General features: G+C 24.6%; 4 protein-coding genes across 10 annotated transcripts; 1 reads left to right on the top strand and 3 right to left on the bottom strand.

Annotated features, from left to right (window-relative positions):
- Window positions 1-2,010: 2,010 nt before the first annotated feature.
- LOC122714281 lies at window positions 2,011-7,965 on the bottom strand. Of its 2 annotated transcripts, none has more exons than XM_043935493.1 (4): window positions 7,106-7,965; window positions 6,913-7,022; window positions 2,787-6,839; window positions 2,011-2,693 (listed from the first exon to the last, which is right to left on the bottom strand). In XM_043935493.1, the coding sequence occupies exons 3-4, from the start codon at window positions 6,786-6,788 to the stop codon at window positions 2,400-2,402; spliced, it is 4,296 nt and encodes a 1,431-aa protein (XP_043791428.1). In that variant the 5' UTR covers window positions 6,789-6,839; window positions 6,913-7,022; window positions 7,106-7,965; the 3' UTR covers window positions 2,011-2,399. The 2 variants fall into 2 exon arrangements, with proteins under 2 accessions (XP_043791428.1, XP_043791427.1); XM_043935492.1 differs by having other exon boundaries at window positions 7,095-7,965.
- LOC122714283 (meiotic nuclear division protein 1 homolog) lies at window positions 7,692-17,451 on the top strand. Of its 3 annotated transcripts, none has more exons than XM_043935499.1 (5): window positions 7,692-7,828; window positions 16,528-16,767; window positions 16,848-16,953; window positions 17,058-17,204; window positions 17,263-17,451. In XM_043935499.1, the coding sequence occupies exons 2-5, from the start codon at window positions 16,541-16,543 to the stop codon at window positions 17,398-17,400; spliced, it is 618 nt and encodes a 205-aa protein (XP_043791434.1). In that variant the 5' UTR covers window positions 7,692-7,828; window positions 16,528-16,540; the 3' UTR covers window positions 17,401-17,451. The 3 variants fall into 3 exon arrangements, with proteins under 3 accessions (XP_043791434.1, XP_043791435.1, XP_043791436.1); XM_043935500.1 differs by lacking the exon at window positions 7,692-7,828 and adding an exon at window positions 14,463-14,533; XM_043935501.1 differs by lacking the exon at window positions 7,692-7,828 and adding an exon at window positions 15,265-15,291.
- On the bottom strand, window positions 9,964-15,096 carry LOC122714282 (inositol polyphosphate multikinase). 3 transcript variants are annotated; one of them, XM_043935498.1, is made up of 6 exons: window positions 14,638-15,096; window positions 14,149-14,450; window positions 13,242-13,562; window positions 12,551-12,727; window positions 11,636-11,896; window positions 9,964-11,372 (listed from the first exon to the last, which is right to left on the bottom strand). In XM_043935498.1, the coding sequence occupies exons 3-6, from the start codon at window positions 13,408-13,410 to the stop codon at window positions 10,666-10,668; spliced, it is 1,314 nt and encodes a 437-aa protein (XP_043791433.1). In that variant the 5' UTR covers window positions 13,411-13,562; window positions 14,149-14,450; window positions 14,638-15,096; the 3' UTR covers window positions 9,964-10,665. The 3 variants fall into 3 exon arrangements, with proteins under 3 accessions (XP_043791433.1, XP_043791430.1, XP_043791429.1); XM_043935495.1 differs by having other exon boundaries at window positions 14,139-14,450; XM_043935494.1 differs by lacking the exon at window positions 14,149-14,450.
- On the bottom strand, window positions 15,574-17,576 carry LOC122714284 (zinc finger HIT domain-containing protein 1). 2 transcript variants are annotated; one of them, XM_043935503.1, is made up of 3 exons: window positions 17,459-17,576; window positions 16,072-16,222; window positions 15,574-15,987 (listed from the first exon to the last, which is right to left on the bottom strand). In XM_043935503.1, the coding sequence occupies exons 2-3, from the start codon at window positions 16,211-16,213 to the stop codon at window positions 15,665-15,667; spliced, it is 465 nt and encodes a 154-aa protein (XP_043791438.1). In that variant the 5' UTR covers window positions 16,214-16,222; window positions 17,459-17,576; the 3' UTR covers window positions 15,574-15,664. The 2 variants fall into 2 exon arrangements, with proteins under 2 accessions (XP_043791438.1, XP_043791437.1); XM_043935502.1 differs by lacking the exon at window positions 17,459-17,576 and having other exon boundaries at window positions 16,072-16,360.
- Between the last annotated feature and the right edge of the window lie 84 nt (window positions 17,577-17,660).

Below are 17,660 nucleotides of genomic sequence, written 5' to 3' on the forward strand. Positions count from 1 at the left end.
TATATATATATATATATATATATATATATATATATATTTATTTATTCTTAACGTATAATATATACGTTAATTTTATTTTATATAAAATTCAATTGTATTTTCTTCATAAGAATTTTATAAAAATATATATAATATATATAATATATGATTTATTATTGTATTTAAAAGATGTATATTTCCCTATATTAAAAAGTTATATCTAATTTAACAAGATATAGAAAAATATAATTAGAATAAATATCTGTAAAATATTTTAAGTATAGAAATACTTATTATTCAAATTTTTTTATTACTACAATAAAATACAATTATAATTTAAAAATATAATTTATAAAAGTTTGATTGCATAGGAAAATGAATAAAAGTTAAAATTGAAAAATTAAAATATGTGAATATATGATTTATTATAATATATGATAAATAAAAAAATATATTTCGTAAAAGTTTTAATAATTATGCAATATTCAGTATGAACCGATAATCATACTATAAGTTAATAATGATTCTATAAGAAAAAAAATTGATATAAAATTTTTTGAAAAAAAATTAATTTTGAAAATTTATAAACAGTTTCAATGAATATAATTTTTTAGTTACATATTATCGTTATTAATTGTTTCTATTCAAATTAATGTTTATAAGCACTGATGATAATATGATTAGTAATATATAACAAAAAGTGTTTTTTTGGATTATTTATTTTTTATTTTTATATTTTCTATTACAACAAAACTTTAATACTTTAAAAAAACAATAAATTTCCTAAAGTAAAAGTATTTGTGATAGATCGATTATGGTGGAAAAAATATATTGGTCATCAAAGTTGCTAAATTTTAATGTAAACTCTTTATTTTCATTTCTTATATCTCTTTACCATTATTTATATATAAAAAAAACAAAAAATAGATAATCAATATGTAATAAACAATAAATAAAATAAAAAATTTTTGAAATATTAAAAAATAATGTAATTTGTAAAATTTCATTATATTCAATCATCTTTTTTCATTAGAAAAAAATTATGTATGCGATAACGGAGATTTTTAACTAATTCTAATTAAATAAATAATAAATAATATCCAGAAACACTTTTTGCTATTTCAACCTACAAAATTATTATTATGTTTATAAATACTAATGTAAACAAAAATAATAGAATGGCATAATGAAATGGCAAGAATAGCCAAGTTTTTATACTTCCTTTGCATATCTGAATAATTTTTAAAATCGATTTTTTCAAAAATGAAATTTCGAATGAAAAATATGTATTAAAATTTTTTTTATTTTTTCAGAAAAAATTATCTTTTACCTGTATAGTAGTCACAATAATGAATTTTTCAATGAAATGTATACAAAAATTTTAATTGTATATAAATATATCAATTTGACTGTACTTTTATATTTTAATAATAAAGAAGTACAGTTTTTATTAGTAAAAATTTCTAATTTATTATGATATGAGAAATTATTATCATAAAACCAAAAAAAAAAAAAAAAAAAAAAAAAAAAAAAAAAAAGAAAGAAACAAATATTAACTCTTGAGCATTATATAATATATAAAAGTCTATAATAAATCTATAATAGTTAACCATACAAAATTATATTAAAAATATATATAAATATATTTGACAGATTGGAAAAATATTTTTGTATAAAGTTATGCAAAAAAATTATTGAAAAAATCAAAAATATTTGACGATTCCTTAATTTACTATTCTTTATAACTATAAAATGCATGACTTTTTTAAAAATATTTCCAGTCCTTTACAAATTAAAAAACAAAGAATACTTATAATATAAGTATAAATAAATAGGTAACAAAGTATTAGTAATGAAAAAGCAAAAAGTAAATGAATTTAAATCACAAACAATTTATAAGTAGACATGTGGTTATGAACAATGTTAATTTTATTAATCTTGAAATTTTGTATTTGCATTATCAAATAAAATACTTATTCATTTTTTATAGATTTGTACAAAATATTTTATATATCATACTACAGATATTTTTATTTATTTTATATAGTTAAACGAAAATTTTGTATCGAAAAACATTATGAAGATAAAATTTGTTATATCATTCTTTTTACAATCTTAAATTGGTTTTAATAAGTATTTTCACACAGTAAATTAATCTTACAAAACTGCTATTTTGACAGCAGATAACTATTCTGCCCTTTGGATACATAATTAATATTTTAACATAATGAAACCTATATATACTGAAAGTAAATATACATTTTAGAATATTCTGAAATTGGGTCTATAGGAATGTGATTTAACCCCTACTTATTTATATCAAATAAACATTTTTTTTAAATGTACGATTACCACAATAAAACTGTAAAAATCATTCTTTTATACAAAGCATATCGCAAATATAAAATGCGAAATTGAATTCAATTATTATACATAATAGATGCAGTAGCTAAATTGACTTCTGTATTTGCATCAGTTAAATCAGGTAAAGATAACATCACTGGGATCACTTGTATTTTTCCTGAATCATCTTCTTGTTGCAAGTGAACTACAGCACCTGATTGTAATATTTCATTTGTCATCATTTCATCTGCCATAATTTCTGCAGATTCAATATTATCTGCAGTTACTTCTTCAGTATAAACAGTTGTATCTTCCATATTCATTATAACTTCTGCTGCATCCGAAGCCTCTCTGGATGTTTCTTCATATTCCTAATAAAATGTATATAAAAAGTTATATAATATATATAAAAAGTTAATTTAATAAAAATAAAATAAAATTATAAAAAAAAAAATTATATTTACTTGTTCATATACTTGTTCGTATTCCTCTGCTATTTCTTGTTCTTCAAATTTAACTATCTGTTCTTCTTCAAATTTAACTATTTGTTCTTCTTCGAACTTAACTATTTGTTCCTCCTCAAATTGTTGATCCGTTTGTTCTTGATATTCATTTTCAGGAACTTGAGGCTCTGTATTAGCTAAGACTTCTTGTTCATGCTCAGAACAAGAAGAATCTTCTTGTACTTTAGCTTTAATATTTCGACCAAGTACTATTCTTTTAAATCCAGATCCTCCTAAACTTTCATGTCGCCTTTCATGTTTATTTTTATCACCTAAATATTTAAAACGTTGTCTACACACACTACAAGAATATGGTCGTTCATTTGTATGAGTTCTCTCATGACATACAAGAGCACTAACTTGTTTACATCTCCAAGGACAATATCTACACTGTAAAGGTCTTTCATCACTATGTCTATTTTGATGATGCTTAATCAATTGTATTTTAGTCTTTAAATTAAATCCACAGATTTCACAAGTGTATGGCCTTTCTTCAGAATGGGATATCATATGAGTTTTTAATCTGAGTTGATTTACAAATCTTTTCGGACAATGTGGACATGGCAAAGTTCCTTCTAATCTATTATGTGTGACCATCATATGATGTCTTAATCTTACTTCAGATGTAAATGTTAGTTCACAATCTAAACATTTCATAGGATCTTTTTCCATATGCGTATTTTTAATATGTGTCCTCAAAATCATTTCTGTTTTAAATGTTTTATTACAATGATAACATGATGCCCTTTTCTTTTCTGGCGGTCCATCTATATCTTCCTTTACAACACCAGGAAGCAATTCATTATGTATATGAGACATATGCCATTCTAATGATCTAGTTGAAATCATTGATCTATTACATATATGACATGTATATTGTCTACCATCCTTATGAACTCTGTTTCTGTGTATAACAAGTGTTGAATGATTTGGAAATTTTTCACCACATACTTGACATGAACATTCTTTTAATCCTCTACTATCAGTTTTTTCATGCACTCTCATGTGTAATCTTAAACCATCTCGTCTATTAAATCCAACACCACAAGTATCGCATCGATATTGACGTTGATCTTCATGAATTCTTACATGTTGTTTCAAAGTTGAACTATTTTTAAACATTTTATCACAGTGTGGACACTGGATAGTATATGCTTTATGAGTATGCATATGCTTTGAAAGACTATAAAATGGTACTAATTTATGACAAACAGGGCATTCTCTTTTATTACCTACAGGTTGATGTTTACGTATTCTATGATGTCTAAGACTTGCAGGATTTTTAAAATCAGCTCCACAGTCTTCACACAAATAGGCTCTTAATGTTGTGTGTACAGATTTCAAATGAAAACTGAGTTTTTGTTTGAATGCAAACTTTTTAGGGCATTTTGGACATTGATATATTTTTTCCCAACTCATATGTTGTGTTTTTACATGTTGATCTAATGTTCCTTGATGTTTAAACTTTTCACCACATACATCACATAATTGTCCATACATACTGTCACAATGTTTTTGTTCATGTTGACGTTTTTTTCCTTTTGAATCTAACATCATGTCACAATATTTACATAATAATTTTTTTATACAAATTACATTATGATTGCGTTTTGCTTTATTTGTTGGAAATTCTTCCATACAATCTTCACAAAAATGCATAATTTTATAGTCATGCATTTTCAAATGTTCTTCAAGAACTTCTTTTGAAGCAAATGTTTCTGGACAATAATCACATTCTAAATAATGTTCCTCTGGAATATAATCTGCTGGTTGACTTTCATCTATCAAATCAGGTAAATTATTTTTAAGCACTGCATTATTTCTATCTTCATAAAGAGAAATAATATCCTCATCTTTTAATCTTGTAATTACAATTTTACTTTGTTTTAAATAATCTTGAAAATCTTGTAAGTTTTTTTCTTTTTCTCCTAAAATTCTTGTTAATTTTTCAATATTTCCTTCCGTATATGATTCATCTAATTCTTTTTGAAGAGATTCTTTTTTCTTTTTTGCTTCTTCCCATTTCAACTTAAGTTTTGCTAAACGCGATAAATACTCTTCAGTATTTACATAAGCATTTTCATTAGTAGATTTTTCCTTGACTGATTCTATAATTTCTGAAGTATCATCTTCAATTTTAACATTTTCATTAAATTCATTATCATCTTTATTAAATTGTATATCTATAACAGTATCATTTTCTATATGTGCAAAAGAACTTTGATTATCTTGCCTTTCATTACGCTTAAAATAACGAGTTTGAGATTCTTCAAGTTTTAAAGGATGCGAAATATTAGCATGTCCACCTAATACTTTTTCTCGTTTTTTCTTATATTCTTCTATTTGCTCTTCTATAATCTGTTCTCTTATTTCTGATTTTTTTGTTCGTTCCGAAAATAAATCTTTTTCTTTTGTAACTAATGTTTCATATCTTTTTAAAATTTTGTCCATTGGTTTAATGTCAAAATTTTTCTTCAATGTAGATTTATCATCTTTCTTTTCCAATGGTTTATCCATTTTTTTAACTTTCACTAACAATATCTCATTTGGTTTAGATCCTTTCACAGTAACATACATAATCCCATCTTCTTGATTGCTGTTAATGTTTAAAGAATTATTAACATCTAGTTTTTGTACTTTTAAGTCTTTATGACTTCCAGTTTTATCAGAAATATTGGACTGACAAATATTTTCATCAGTTTCTTCTATGGATCCCTTTTTATTTTGCAATAATAATCTGCGCTTTAATATGTTTGGTTGTTTTGAACATTCTTTTGTACTTTCAGTATTATATATAGTTTCAGAATTAATGATGCTATGTGATTCAATAGATTGATTATTACTCTCTGTATCTTCTATTTTAATATATGTTTTTAGACGTGTATCATAATTATATGTTGTTTGATTACAATCAATATTTTTATTATCTGATATTGAATTATTATCAGAAACAAAAATTGACTGTGAACTTTGTTTGATGTTTTCTTTCTGCTGAAAATGTCGTCTTTTTGCATTTGGTATTACTACTTCATCATCAGAATCTGCAACATCAGAACTATCAGGTTGAAAAGGAGGATCATCTGGATCAAACTCTTCTATAGATTCATTATCATCACTGTTTTGTAGAATAGTTGAATCTTCAAAAATTTCGAGTTCAGCTTTATTTTCTGATTTTTCAAGATTTATTTTTCCAGTTTTTGAAAGTTCTTGATCATTTTTTTTTAACGAAAAGATTGCAGATATTTTTGGTACAGAAGCATGTTCATTATTTTCTTTACTTGTAGATGGATTTGTTGCAATACTCTCAACAATGTTCTCTGTTTGTTTTTCAAAACTTCCTATAGGTTGAATTTTATTTAATTCTATATTCTTTGTTGCTGTATCAGTCAAAGTAATATGAATAGATTTTAATTTGACTTCTGCTTTCTTAATTTGCATAAAAAATTTATAACTCATTTTTAAGTCACAAATACAATCCATACACATTTGAGTTGATAAACTATCATATGGATTAATTTCTTCCAAATGTTTTATTTGTTGACTTAATCTCATTTGATTACCTTTTTCACTAAAAATATCAACTAATGGAAGTTTTAAACCAGCACAAGTTCTACAATATTTTCTTAATTCCTGTTTTGTTTGTTCCAATATCGATAATTTCTTTTGTGCAGATATTTTATTGTGCAAAGAAATTTTAGTTAATTCATTTAAACTATTTGCATCATGAGTCAATAATTTTACACGTGGTGTTATTCTCTTTAATTCATTAATATTTTTAATCTGACCAAATACTTCTTTGTTTGATACTATACCAGATTTGTTTGATTTATAAGTTGTTCTAATATCATTGTCATACGCATTTTGAATATTACTACCGGTATGTTGAAGGTTATGCAATTTCACTTCACTATAATTATGATCCTTGTTTTTAATTTCAGTGTGCTGCATTTTTGATCTAGTCATTTAAAATATTTCCATTGTATTTTAAATTTATATTTAAAAAATTTGTATAACCTAAGGAAAAAAGTAATAAAAAATTAATAAAATCTAATACATTAATTAATAAAGATAAATATATTTCATTTACCTGATTTTTATGTAAAAATGAAAATCCTTGTAACATTACTTGTGCATGCTGTGATTATGATACTTATTATTTTTTTAAATTTTTTATAAAATTATTACATATAGCACATCCTATTAATATAACTTTATTGATTTAAAAAGTAATAAAAATTAGTTAAACTAGATAATATATGTTATTGTTACTTGTAAAATACCGTCGTTATTGATATTTTCAAGCTCTTGAAGTTCACGTCTTTTCTTGCAAAATTAAAAAAATTTTCGATTTTCTTTTTCAAAAAAGATTGAATTTTTTTATTATCACCGTAAGACAAATATAAAATTATGTATTCATAGTCACAGGTATTCATTTTTCATTCAAATTGAGGTTAAGTGAATATAATCATAAGGAGTACGTACTCCTATAATGAATCATAACGCAAATGTAATTACTATGCGTTATATTAGTTTTTAAATTCGTTAATTTTACTATACAATACTCCTAATCAGAAAGAGTAATAACGTTATTCAAAAGTTTTTCCAAACTCTAGCTAATATAATTTCTTCGTAATGATATCCAGATGGCGCAACGTAATGGCGCCTGTAGTGTATATTATTTTTGATCTACGCAACGGACATTCTACAGTTCCGAAATTCATGACTAGTTTTCATTAGCCATAGAACATTTTCGTATGTATTACTCTATAATACGTTATAAAGATTTGTCATAAAATACGAACCAAGAGATGTAATTTCGTAAAAGGAATCGACTAATCTACGCACACTCTGAGATGAAAATTTACACCACGTTCAACTATCGTGTTCTGAAATTCCTTTACTGAAGCTATGACGTTGCTTATATTCATAATGGCCGCGATTGTGACTTTGTTATTAAAAATATTAAATGTGGAAAATTAAATTTAATACTCAGCATATATCAAGTACGTAACGATAAAATATGTAATAATAAAATAAAATTTATAGCATTTTAATTACTTTTACCATTATTTGTTATATAAATTTCATGTATTACGTACCCATTTGTGCATGAAATCACGAACAATTTAATTGATTAAACAGAAAGTCTTTTATATATTCTTATAAATTATAATTTACATTTACAATTTATAATAAATTATATTTCTTTAAAAAGTTTTCATATATACTGTTTAATCTATTATAAAAAAATATTTAGTAATTTTTGAAGCATTATATATACAATCTAAATAATATAAGAATTTCTTAAAAGCGTCTTAAATACGTCCATTAAATTACTTTTCTTATAAATCACAATATTTTCAGGTTGTTTTATTTATAAAATATATTTTTAAAATATATTTTATTTTAATTATAACTAGATAATTAGAAAAGACGTTAGAAGATACGTTTTTAAGATATTTAGAAGACATTACTATTTTTAAGATATCTCTAAAAGTATTCAAAAGATGGCGCTAAGTTTCAATTCTTACTTTATTTTATCTTGCCTTTGAAGATATGTCTTTCGTATTGTATCTTTTTTTTTTTATTATTATTATGCTGTTCTTTCCTTTATTTATGTATTTCTTTTATGATATTCTAAAATGATATGTTGAAGATAATTGATTTCAATATTTTTATCCTATCTCTGTCCCAATAATTACTCTTCTTATCTATACTTGTTTTTAGTGCATGATCACACATAAAATATAAAAAAGGTAATCGAATACACTTTTATAATTTTTTTTTTTAAATTATGTCTTAATTATTTATATAATTTTATTATTATTATTATTATTTATATTTCATTATAATGTATTTTTAAAATGATGATCTCACAAAATATAATATATATAATTTGATATATATTGCGATAATGTTTCGATGCAAAATGCCACTTAGTCATTGCGATAAATTTTTATTTAAATAAACAATTATAATTTTTATATTAAAATTTAATTTGAACTCAAACCATTGAATCATTATGATTTTATTTTGAATCGAATCGATTTGAGAAAAAAGTAAGATCGTAGTGTTCTCGAGATATAGGATAAAAAAATGCATTAAATATTAGATTTATTCAAATCAATTATGTATCTTGTCTGTGATATTTCAAATATAAACATTGAAAATCGAATTTAAAAATTCGTTTGAACATTTTGTTATCGACATTAGATAAAATAGAGTTCGTTATTATTACATAGTATATCATTTAAAACGGGATGTGCGAAAATTAAATATAAACTAAAAAAAATTGAGAAATTAAGTTAAATTTAAAATTGAGATTTAAAATATGAATATAATTCAGAAAATATTAAAATGATAATGATATTAAAATATTAAATATTAAAATGAAATAAATGAATATTGAAATGTAAAAAAATTGAAATGATAAAAATATAATATATAATATTCACACATATTCACTAGATAACTACTTAATATTTTTACTTAATATTTTTTTATTTATTTTAATAAGTTATTTTAATAAGTTGTAACAATTATGTAATTATTTTTTGTAATTTAATATATCAATATTATTATTATTTTATAGAAAACTTAAAAATTAAAAATTAAAAATTAAAAATTAGATTTTTATATTAAAATAAAGATTTTATTGTTAAAATTAAATTTAAGATTTGTTGGACAATAAAATTATTTAATTTTATTTTCATTCGTAAAAATAAGTATAATATTTCTCTCAAATTTTTTTCATTCATTTCTTATTTAAATGAAAGCTATTGCCCTTTTTCTAATTTTCAAAGTAAATAGATATAAATGCTTATATACTCTTTTTAAAATAAAATAATTCATTTATTAAACGCATCTTAATTATAATTTTCAATTTTCCAATAATAACATACATTACCAATTCCTTAATTGATCAAGACAATTTTCAATCTAATTTCTTCCAGGGATAAAATAAATTTTTATTGGACGAAGATCATATACAGATATGATTGAATTATTAAACTTTTTCATAATAATTACATATTCTTAATCTTTTCTCTCTCACGTATATATATATATATATATTATATATATTTTTATAAATAGAATTTGAAAGAATCGTAAGACAATTTTTTTCTTTTATCAGTATTTGTGAGTTTATTCAAAGGGTAAAAAGAAAAACATTCAAACGTTACATTAACACTTGTATGTTTTGTATTTATATTAACATAACAATTTTTGTGTTTAGTAAGTATGGTTATAGAATCTTATTTGCGTGATAAGAACATAAGAAAAGAAATGATACGAATTAATACGAACAATCAATGACTACAACAATCGTTGCGTGAATGACGAATATACATATATGTACGACCATGTATGTAAAACCAACGAATAATGGTCTTTAATAACGTGGAATATCGACAAGTGAAGGTACACCGAAAAATGAGAGCATTATAAATGTTGTTATATTTGGTGCGAAATAATTAACATTCAGTTTTCAATGTTTCCATATTATATCCAATTACGGATACATAAGACACATTTCGTGAAAGCTTTATATATATATATATATATATATCGATAAATTGATTTTTACTGTTCGTTTAGGACTGTTGCATAAGAATTGATAAGCTTTCACGAAACGTTCCTAATCTCGCACTTTAATTCACACGGTAAATGTGCATGGCATTATCACGAGTTTACAACTTTCGGTTTATCACTGACCTAACGTCAAAAATCAATCTAATTTTATTAAAGAATATAAAATACAATTATATAACATCTCGTATTGCGATTTAAAAGAAAATTTGTAACAACAACTTCCTACGTTGCAATAAATACATATAGTTCATGCAGTGATATCCTTAGAGATCAGGAACATCTCCACAAGTTTGATCAAGTTCTCGATTCCTTCTAAATAATTTAAATCCAGAGTATTTTGATCCTCTGCTGGGAAGACATGCGTAAAGTCAATCATATTAATTCTAACCCAATTTTGTTTCTCTTCCATGGAACTAGTGAGCTCGTTCAATAAATCATCGTAGTCCTCCTTGATTCTTATAATGTCGTCATCAAAGTTGTTGACATAAGAATGCGTACGACAGAGCCGATCAACTCTAAAGTCCGGACTACACGATTCGCTTCTGCTCAGAGCTTTCTCCTTTCCTGATGAATCGTACTCGCCGCTCAAGCTGATGCTCCTTTTAATAAAATGTACCCTTTCCATCGTCCGATTCCTATTAGTCTCGATATTATTCGAAACTGAATTACTTGTCGCGTCATTCATGTGTTTGAACACATTCGATGTAGTTGTATGGTTATTTGTGGAGGAAAATGACGTGGATACGTGGCTGGGTAATTTATTCATGTTATTTAGGCGGAGATAATGCCGCAATCTTTTCGCGTCATATGCCACCAACAAAGAACTAGAATAAAAGCGGAACAACCGCTGGATACGAAAGAATAGTAAGATCTTCCACAAGAAAGAGAGCAGCATCACGATCAATTGACGACAGGGCGGTCTTTCTGGACTTATATTCAGGAAGATTTTCAGCGCTGCGCAGGAAAGAAAAGGCACTATATGGAATAGTTTGAATAAAAAAAAGTGAATTATTTAAAGTGTTCTGGAAACGGCTTCCAGCGTTTCATTACAATCGTTCCTCATATGATCCAATAGTGATATGTATACCACTTATACGACTATATGTACGTGACTAATGAAACATTAAAAAAACATTTCAATTATAACACTAGCGATAATTCGTAAATTCATAATACTGTGTATATGCCCTATATAATAATTGAAGTTAATAATATACCTTCCACGACACCTTTAGCATCGAGAGTCTTGCCGTAATGTTTGCCAAATTGTTTTAATTGCCCGGAAGAAACACAATATACTTGAAAGCCGGTTATACAGAATCCATAAGTGCGTTTAGATTCGGCGTATTTTAATTCTTCCGTTGCTTTTTTCTCTGGCGTGGCTAAAGGGTCCCACGTTCGTCTACCTATTTTTATATCCATCACGCACGGTTCCGCCATACCATCGGTAATATCTTTCAGCGTAAGGAATGTTACTCCTAATATTTTACGAAAATGATTAATCATGTTGTGTTAAACTGTACGTAACCGAGATTTTTCAGCAATTAAGTGTAGGTAGAGAATCTTGGGATAAACTCTTTAATACTTATTAATACATGCATGGTAAATTAACAATATGCTAAGCGTCGAATTTCTATTAATATAGAATACAATCTATCTTCTATTTTACGCAGGAGAGTCGATAAAAAGCAAAATATTTATTTATTTTCTTTATCGTTAAAGATAAACAAAATTATTCAATATTCCAATTGCTTCGTACAGGATATAAATAAAAAAATATTTAAGTCAGAATTATTTCTTGTAAAAAATACCAATAATTGTAAAAAAAAGAAAAAGAAATAATTTTTTAAAAAAATTTCATTTTATCAGTTTACGTGTTCATTTTATAAAATTATTCAACCATTCATTTTTTAAATATTTATCTTTAACTGCGAAAAAATAATTACATATCTTGGTCTCGAGAAACAATATCGTTGACAATATATCATCTTTCATCTTTTATCTACTTAAAATGATTTTTTAATACAATTATGATCATAAAAAATATATGAAAAATAGAATTAAGGGAGGATGAAAAATGTAAGAGTATTATATGTAGACAAGTTAAAAATTCGATACTTTTGATATCTTACGTCTGCCAAAAATTTGCAACTCTGTTGTGCCGTAATATCTTGGAACATAATTTTTCAATTGTAACATAACAGGATCTTGAGATATTTGTAAATTTTCATAAAACGAGATTTCTCTTTTCCCAAGTAACGGTTTAACAACAGGTTTATATACACGGCCGTCTGATCTACGTAACATGCCTACAACATTTATTAATGTTTTTATTACATCAATCGTGACATAATAATAAAGATAAAAAAAATATATATCATATGAATGTAGAATTTTAAATGAGTGTAGAATAGTAATAAGGAATATGGAATAAATAGTGAGAATATATAGATTCATCACGGATCCTTATACGAGACATCGGAATTTTATAATTGAGTTTTTAAAAATACAATTTAATTCGATTTAATAATAAAAATAGTTTCTTTTATATATATATTATTTCTTCTTTATTTTAATATAATAAAAAAATAATTATCGTTTACTTATTAAAGTAAAGTAAGTATCGTTATTGCACTGAATATATAGGGTATTCTTCTAAAAATAATCGAAATTATTTCTTTAGAAAGAAAAAATCAATAAAGCGTATTGTATCGTTGTTTTTTTTTTTTTTTATCAAATTATGAAATATTAAAATAGTCGAATAAAATTATTTTCTCAATAATCTTTCATTTTCCGCGGCATTTAATTCGATCAGGTGCTTACCAATCGTCTGCCGTTCGATGTCTAACGACGGATGTCCGGCTACCCGAGATTCCAACGGGCTTATTCCAACAGGAAGTCCATGATCGGATGGAATTTCAGCTAGCTCCGTGTTAGAAAGCTTATCAAGATTGCTTAAAGTTTTATCGGTCTGTGAGTCTAAGGTCGTCATCGTTATTGCACTGAATGGTATGCAGTAATTACTTCTGCAATTAAAGAGTTGCACGATTCGCAAAGATCTTATCTTCGCTGCAATATCCACCTTAGCCACCAGTAGTTAGTCATCGAAACTTATCTAATTATCTTCGGCTGTCTTATTTCCGTCTATAAATACAAATTTCAATTGATGAAGAAGCTCAACATAGTAGAGACAGAATATATTGCATCTACTTATAGATTACGATATTATTAAAGTATAATTAAAATAATTGAATGATCTTCTTCAAAAGACATTTCAATTAAAAGTAAGACGTTTTTATTTATATTTTAATATAATATTTTGAAATATATTATATTATCCATTTTTCAAATAATATAGAGAATACAAATAAAATTCGAATTTTTTTAGAAGAAATTTTAATATATGTTCTATAATTGTAAATTAAATATATAAAATTATAAAAATAAATTTTTAAAGAAAGATTATACAAAAATAATTTATTATTTACATTTTACATATTTTACATATTTTTGGTACCAAATTTTAATTTTATTTTATTTTATTATGATTCAATGATAATATAAATATTAATATTTCTAAAGATGAAAAATATATTATTATATAAAACATGCATCGATGTTTAAAAAATCTTCCAAATGTCTTATTTTTTTTTTTATTTATTTAATAAAAATTCTATTGTACTACTGTATCGATAACTTCATTCTTAAAATAAATGTTACCTTCGATTACCTATTCTTTCTCATTCGAAAATCCGCAATTAAAAATTTCGGATTAATCGTATCACAGGAAAATTCACATCACACTGAATGACATATATATATATACTCATATATATATAGATGCAGCCTCTCAATACTTTGTTAAATGATCGAAAATCAAAATAATTTGGAACAAACATTTCGCGCGATACTTAAAACATCGTATTAAGGTACTCGTCTAGATCGGTAGAGGGCAGAATGTGTTTGCGAAAACTGAATGTTCTAAATTCGCGCTTTTACCAACAAATCGGGATATTCGTTCGTCTTTTGAAACTGCAATATTAGCAAAGACAGTATTTGTATAATTAAATTAAATTTGAACAATTTTCTACCTGATTAACTATATCTACATTAAGGTATTAACACATTCATTAATTAATACGGGGAAATTTATAACAGGAATCAATATTTTGAACATACGAAAGAATCATAAAATACAACTCATATAAGGCATACGTACATTTATTGGAAATAACAGGAGAATAATTTATTAGCCACTCTTCTTTTACAATTGTTATATCTATGACATTTTACATGCCTATGTATTATTATAACCTATACAATAACCAGTCCACAACACAATAAGATATACTCGAATATGTAACACTTTCACGTAGCAATTTCGTTCTAATCCGTCCGTGTATTAGGCGGAACAAATATTACATTCACGAATTTAAACTTCACATAATTATAAACGATCATACGTCCTTCCACTAGACGTTTTTCTACTTTTCTATTGCTGTCTCTTTCGTCACAGTATGAAGATTCTTCTAAGTTCCACTAGAGGGCTATTGTTTTTATAAAATGAAAATCGTTCCCGCTTTAATTTCGGCCTTTCATATTCCTTAGTTCGTTGATTGAAACAGCAATTTTTGATATTATAATATCATTCCATTTTTTTATTTTGTATTTTTACTTAACTGAGCATAATCTAAATATTTTATTTAGGAATTAGTTTTTTGTATAATAATATTATTATAAGATAAAGTTTATTCTATTTGACTTAAATATAATTGTTATTGTAAATACGACATAGCAACAAGAAATATACAGTGTTATTTAATGATATTAAAAAAATTTAATTATTTCTATTAAATGGTACATATTGTAACGGGTAAGTTTTAAAAGAATTAATAATAATAGCTTTGTGAATAGTAATTTTTCATTTTTCTATTGCATATAGAATATATTGCAAAATAATCAAATGAAGAATAAAAAAATTTCATTAATCTTTTTTGATAGTATTTAATTATAAACATATTATTTTATATATTAAAAAAATTAATATATAAAAAAATACAAAATATTAAAAGTATAAGTATACAATTTTATTAACGTTTTTTTCTTTACACATATTAGACTTATTACATTTATAATAGAAAAAATAAGTATTTAATTTTGTTTATTATTATTATTATTTATTATTAATTATTTAATTTTATTTAATACTGTGAATACATATTAACTTCATAACAATTTTACACTTCTTAAGCTGTCCATTTTAAACATCTTGTATCAAGATGAGTACCTAAACATTTCATACTACAATATCTAGCACCACAAGGAATACATGTGTAATTACTAGGGAATCCGCAAACTGCACAAAATTGTCGTTCAGGAAATCTTGATACTGGTGCTTGAGCAGATGCATAATTAGGAGGATTTGGATTAATGTTAAGATCTTCTTCTACTAATTGAGCAAATGTTTTACGAAATCGTTGCTTATAATACTCTGCTGATCTAGTTTTTTTTCTTCTACCACCTCTATTATCTAAAGTTTCTTGAAATTTTGGAACTTTTTTACTCATTACTGAAAGAATTATAATACTTGTAAAATATTAGAAAAGTATAATATTTGGATTTATAAATGAATTGCAGAAAATATTTAATATACCTAAATCAGCATGCGGATCATCGTGAAAATTATCTTGTTCCAAAGCTTCCAATGCTTTCTTTTGTCTGCGTTTACGAGCAGCTTCATCAAGCACTCTTTTTTGATAAGCATCTTTTATTCTACCAGATTCACGTGCAGCCATTTTTGATTACTTTACAATGAATATATAATTTCTTAAACTATTTTATGATATATTGTAAAGAAAAACATTTTTTAATATTTATATTCCTTTCTCTGCTAAAGGAAATGATATTTGATCCATAAGATCATCTACTTTTGTCTGTAAGGTGTCTAAGATATCAGCAGAAATAAACAAATGTCTTTCATCTAAATCTTGAATAATAAATTTTCGTCCCAAAGCAAATGTCTCATCTAAATGTAAAAGAAATTGCTTCATAGCAGCATCACTGTAATTACAACAAATAATTTTTTTTAATATTTGCTATTTTATTATAGTTATTTAAATAAAATGTCTAAGCGGAAAGGATTAACTCTTGATGAGAAGCGTATAAGAATGCTTCATTTATTTTATGAAAAAAAAGAATTTTTTACTTTAAAAGAATTAGAAAAAATTGCACCTAAAGAAAAAGGTATTATTGCACAATCAGTAAAAGATGTACTTCAAACTCTAGTAGATGATGGATTAGTTAGATCAGAAAAGATTGGTACTTCTGTATATTTCTGGACTTTTCCAGGGTAGGAACAAAATATATAATTTTATATATTTATATTTTTAATAATACAATATTAAAATAATTAATAAATATATTATGCAGAGAAAATATTACTGCAATAGAACAAAGAATATCTGAAGCCTCAAAAAAAATAGTAGAAGCAGAATTTAAACTTCAAAAACTTAAAGAAGCTTGTGAAAAAGAAAAGGTAATAATAGAATGAAATATTATAAAAAATTAGTTAATATAAAATTAAAATATTTAAAGATTCTATTCATTTAATACTTCTTATTACTGCAATAAAATATATAGATAGGAAAAGAAGATACAGAGGAAAGGCAAATTTTATTACATGAATTAGAAGAATTAAAGGCCAAAGAAGATCAATTGAAAAAACAAATAACTAAATTCAGTGATGCTGACCCAGAAGTTATAGCTAAACTCGTAGAAAAAGCAAAGGTTGTAAAAATTAAGATTAAAAATTTTAAACTTTTATTGATTAATTTTTATTTTTCAGGAATATAAAGAAGCTACTAATAAATGGACGGATAATATTTTTGCTATTCAAAGTTGGTGTAAAAACAAATTTGACATATCCGAAGGATATCTTAATAAACAATTCAACATTCCTGATGATTTAGATTACAAAGAATAAATTACAAAGAATAGAAATATTTAAAATTTTATTTTAACTTTTTATTTTATATACATACCATTCAACTAAAATTCCTTTCGTGACATTTACCATGACTTCTTGTCTTTTACCTTTCACAGAAAAGATCAAATTCGTATCTGTTTCATATTTACAATTCTCGTTAATAATGCTTGCACGCGTGTAAAAATCATAGAATATGTTCGACTAAATCTCTAGATAAGAAAACCAATCTAATTTAAATTATTCACTTTAATATATAT

The sequence above is a fragment of the Apis laboriosa genome, unplaced genomic scaffold, assembly GCF_014066325.1.
Source record: "Apis laboriosa isolate Shangri-la unplaced genomic scaffold, ASM1406632v1 scaffold28_cov147, whole genome shotgun sequence".
Classification (NCBI taxonomy): Eukaryota; Metazoa; Arthropoda; class Insecta; order Hymenoptera; family Apidae; genus Apis; species Apis laboriosa.

What these genes read in the sequence shown, in the direction of transcription:
- LOC122714282 (XM_043935494.1), bottom strand. Translation starts at nt 13,410, where the DNA reads ATGACGACCTTAGACTCACAGACCGATAAAACTTTAAGCAATCTTGAT. An exon ending in CATCGAACGGCAGACGATTG is followed by an intron (nt 12,728 to 13,241) that starts GTAAGCACCTGA and finishes TAAATGTTGTAG; the next exon opens with GCATGTTACGTAGATCAGAC. An exon ending in TGCTAAAGGTGTCGTGGAAG is followed by an intron (nt 11,373 to 11,635) that starts GTATATTATTAA and finishes TTTCCTGCGCAG; the next exon opens with CGCTGAAAATCTTCCTGAAT.
- LOC122714281 (XM_043935493.1), bottom strand. Translation starts at nt 6,788, where the DNA reads ATGACTAGATCAAAAATGCAGCACACTGAAATTAAAAACAAGGATCAT. An exon ending in ACGAACAAGTATATGAACAA is followed by an intron (nt 2,694 to 2,786) that starts GTAAATATAATT and finishes ACATTTTATTAG; the next exon opens with GAATATGAAGAAACATCCAG.
- LOC122714283 (XM_043935499.1), top strand. Translation starts at nt 16,541, where the DNA reads ATGTCTAAGCGGAAAGGATTAACTCTTGATGAGAAGCGTATAAGAATG. An exon ending in TATTTCTGGACTTTTCCAGG is followed by an intron (nt 16,768 to 16,847) that starts GTAGGAACAAAA and finishes TATATTATGCAG; the next exon opens with AGAAAATATTACTGCAATAG. An exon ending in AACTCGTAGAAAAAGCAAAG is followed by an intron (nt 17,205 to 17,262) that starts GTTGTAAAAATT and finishes TTTATTTTTCAG; the next exon opens with GAATATAAAGAAGCTACTAA.
- LOC122714284 (XM_043935503.1), bottom strand. Translation starts at nt 16,213, where the DNA reads ATGGCTGCACGTGAATCTGGTAGAATAAAAGATGCTTATCAAAAAAGA. An exon ending in TGATCCGCATGCTGATTTAG is followed by an intron (nt 15,988 to 16,071) that starts GTATATTAAATA and finishes TAATTCTTTCAG; the next exon opens with TAATGAGTAAAAAAGTTCCA.